General features: G+C 45.4%; 1 protein-coding gene across 1 annotated transcript; it reads left to right on the forward strand.

Moving 5' to 3' along the window:
* Positions 1–286: 286 nt before the first annotated feature.
* On the forward strand, positions 287–1,418 carry F5891DRAFT_1280407 (uncharacterized protein). The gene is made up of 4 exons (XM_041370412.1): positions 287–708; positions 758–844; positions 893–1,043; positions 1,114–1,418. Exons 1-3 carry the CDS (start codon positions 541–543, stop codon positions 1,001–1,003), a joined length of 366 nt encoding a protein of 121 aa, XP_041222497.1. The 5' UTR covers positions 287–540; the 3' UTR covers positions 1,004–1,043; positions 1,114–1,418.
* The last annotated feature ends 2,332 nt before the right edge of the window (positions 1,419–3,750 follow it).

The raw sequence follows: 3,750 nt of genomic DNA on the forward strand, positions 1-3,750 counted from the left end.
GTATTCACAGATCACAAGGACCTGAACAAAAACCCGACGCGCAATCCTACGATCACTATCACTTTCTTCGTTCTTTGTGCTCAGACAGACGATAATCAGGGAATTTGTCATCGTGTTGAATTTTCTGACTATCATTTGTCTGAGCTCAGACGCGCTGCTTTTACTTTCCTGGTTCATGATACTTTCGCATCGCATTCCACATGCCTGGCCCACACGGATGATTGCGGAAGAGGATAGCATGAAAGCAGGAGCAATGTCTCATCAGCCATATGTGTTTTTACGATCACTGTTGCTTCTCACGGCTTTTGTCTCAGACAGCTGGAGATGCTTTGTTAAGTGCGCTTTCCTCCCATGAAATACTCGAGCCGTAGGCCTCTTAAAACTATCTTACTCCACATCGTTAAATCGTGCTTGAACCCGGCGATTGCTGTTGACGACATGGCTTGCTGACAGCGGTCAGCTTTGGATGGTTCAACCAGATGATCGACGCTCAATCAGTCGACTAGTAGTCTTTAGGACATCGACACCCTACTTCCCTTCATGATTCGGCATTTCTTCTCTGCAGCCCAGATGGATGATGATGAAGGCGTCGAGGGATTTTCAGTTGATCTGACACATTATCAGCCATCTGTGGTCTCACGACTTGCTCAGGTCGCTTCTCCTTTTACTTTTCTGGGGCACACGATAGAGCCATGCGATCTGATCAAAGTACGTATGTCAGAATGTCGTGGTCGGCGTCTTATTGATACTTTTCCAGTCCCGGATTTCTTCTCTACTCCCCACTCAGTACTTCTCATCTTCTTGCCTTGCGCATTTATTCGGAACAGAGGCATACACTCACCCCGTAAGTCTCAATTGTCATGCTCGATATGGTCAAATCATGGTTGAACAGACGTCAATCAGCGATATAGGGCTTACTTCTACCCCCAAATTCAGCCTATCATTCAATCCCTCTCTCATCGTGCTTTTATTTAGTTCGGGATTGGAAGTACTTTGTCCGTAATCGAAGGCCCCTGCTTCGTCTCCGCATCCACAAGGTCAGACATCACAATGTGACAGATGTTTGTGAATCACTACTATACTAATCTTCATCTGATCTTCCTGCCAGATCATACCGGTACATATCAATCCCCGTCAACGTTCACATGCGCATCCAGAATGATCTCTAATCGGTAGAATGGTACTGGTCGGAAATCAAAATATACTTTCGTTCAATCGATACCTAGGACTTCCATATTTGTTTGATGTCACATCACACAATACTGAGTTCAACCAATCAAGGATCTCGACTCCGACTCGGTCCCTCGGAGGCAGGCGATATCCATCATCGTCATGCCGATTTGGCGATACGAGGGATGCAGCGCTGAACAGCAGTATATCTGGTACGAAGACTAGATCGCTATATCCTTCAACATCCCTCACTAGCTCGCACCTATCCCTCGAATATGACACTGGTCTCAAATGATCCCGCTTCGTGGCCGATAATCAATTCAAATGTTTATTTAAGCTATTTGATGGGTTCGTCGTATTAGTTGATGATGTCTCGAACTAACGTTGACTTGCGGCTTCGCAGTCGCCGCAGGCGTCGTGGTGGTATACGATTGGGGTGAGCAGAACAGTGTGTGAGAACTGCTAACATTCTCATGATGTTTCCAGTACTTACACTTGGACGAGAGGTAAGTCGATGTTATTCCCTGAGCAGCCAACTCGCTAAGTATGGTGTCATAGATTGAATTGATCTGGGTGAGTGACAGAGTCGCATCAGGGGAACTGCAACAGAATACAATGAATTTGGGGCAGAGACAACGCTGGTCTCTCATGACTGTGCTGTATCTGGTTGTTCGTACCTTATGTCATACTATGGCATGATTGGCAGTTGTGCTGACTGCAAAATGTTCTAGATACGCTATGTTGGAATACCATATTCTGTGTATGTTTTTGAAGCCAACAAGTTGGTACTGTACCAATAACCCATCTCTCATGATCAGCATCAACGTTCTGCGTATGTCTCAATGTGTACCGTGTTCGATTCTTCTGACCGGCGGAACACAGTACATATACCATTGGTCTCGAACACAGATGCAGTCAGTATTCCTCAACCGATTTTATTTTCATCCAATGAATCCACTAACTTGTATATTTGTAGGGGTGAGTGAGATTCTGACCATTCAACTTGGCTCAACATAATGACTCAATAGGTGTGAGTCGGAGTGTTTGATCCTCGTATGGTCACTAATTGGGTGTTTCAGGCAACATTATGATCTACGCATTGAATGGGACGGATGTGGTCGTAGCTACCATGCTGGGCGGTGAGTTGGCTGCAATACCTCAGTGATATTGACTCAACTAAAACATGATGCAAGTCATCATGATTGCTCGGTTACATGCCATGTATCAGAAATCTAGAATGATGCTTATCTTCCTTCTTATTATCTTCCTGGCTATGACTATCGCCTGGGGAGTACTCGTGGCAATATCACTCAAGTATACTGTAAAGGGTAAGCTTTACTTGTTGACTTGAAGAACACGGCTCATTGGACCAACACCAGAGGAGCTGATACTCTCTGGTACATATATGTGCGAGTATAGCTTTCAGGGTGACGTCCAGCTTCTTATTTCAATGCTTTGGGTGCTCTGCACCGTTTGGGAGGTCCTCGCACTGTGTCTTTCATTCTGGATTGCTGTGAAACACTTCCGTGACCTGCGACGACTCGGCCCATTGACAGGATTGACCATCAGGGACTGTTTCAGAGTGCTGGTAAAATCTCACGTGCTTTATTTTGCGAGGTAAGCTTGTAATGTGATTAATGTGCTCATCTTTGCATGCTTAAATTCCATACGTGCTAGCTTTGTTGGTGTCTCTTGCTTCCAGTTGGTTACTTTTTCTCCAGAGTCCAAGGTGCGCCGACCTGTCGCTGACATCTGCGTGCAACCACTAATGATTTCTGTAGAATTCAAATTCTATAAGAACCGACATACTCGATAGTGCCTGTCAAATTTTCTTGAGCGTGCAGATGTTTGTGCTGGGACCACGCCTCATCCTTAGCGTTCGAGAATATTACGCCAAGCTTGTGGCCGAATCCGACGCAGAAACTAGCATAAGTTCGATTTTCTTTCAGGAGCACGTACATGTGCAGACCAGCAGTACTGTGTAGGGAAATGCTTGCCGAGTGTTCTGCATGGAGGAGAAATTTGGTCGAGGATCTGTCGTAGTGTTTATTTAAGTTACAGTATATTTAAGACTAGGTTTGCGTAGACATTTCTCGCTAACTTAATACTGGAAGTCGATGAATCGCCCGCCCCCACTTCGGCTCTCTAGAATATTTCCAGTCTTCCTCCCGCTCAGGACATGATTCTACTATCTATTCAGTCCACTGCGATTGCTGCTGCTCTGAACGCTGAGCGCTGAGCGCTGAGTGCTACATAGCTGTACTTATGCCACGAACTCCAAAACGCCCGAGTAAAACGTCATAACAACAAATGTCGTGATAGTACACAAAACCAAATAGAAAAATGCGGATGTCGGCCCGGAACTTGGACAATGTACACCACCGACGACAATAGCGAGGTTCGAGACGTGAGTCACATTCAAATTCATCCATGCACTTTCCGCCATTCGTACACATCCAGAAATCGGTAGATTGGTACGTAGTAGCTGGAAATTAAAATATTCAATCGATACCCAGGACTTCCGGAACATATTTGTTTGACGTCACATCACAATACTAACTCCAAGGCCTTGACTCCCCG

This window comes from Suillus fuscotomentosus, assembly GCF_016647785.1.
Source record: "Suillus fuscotomentosus strain FC203 chromosome Unknown F5891scaffold_51, whole genome shotgun sequence".
NCBI lineage: Eukaryota > Fungi > Basidiomycota > Agaricomycetes > Boletales > Suillaceae > Suillus > Suillus fuscotomentosus.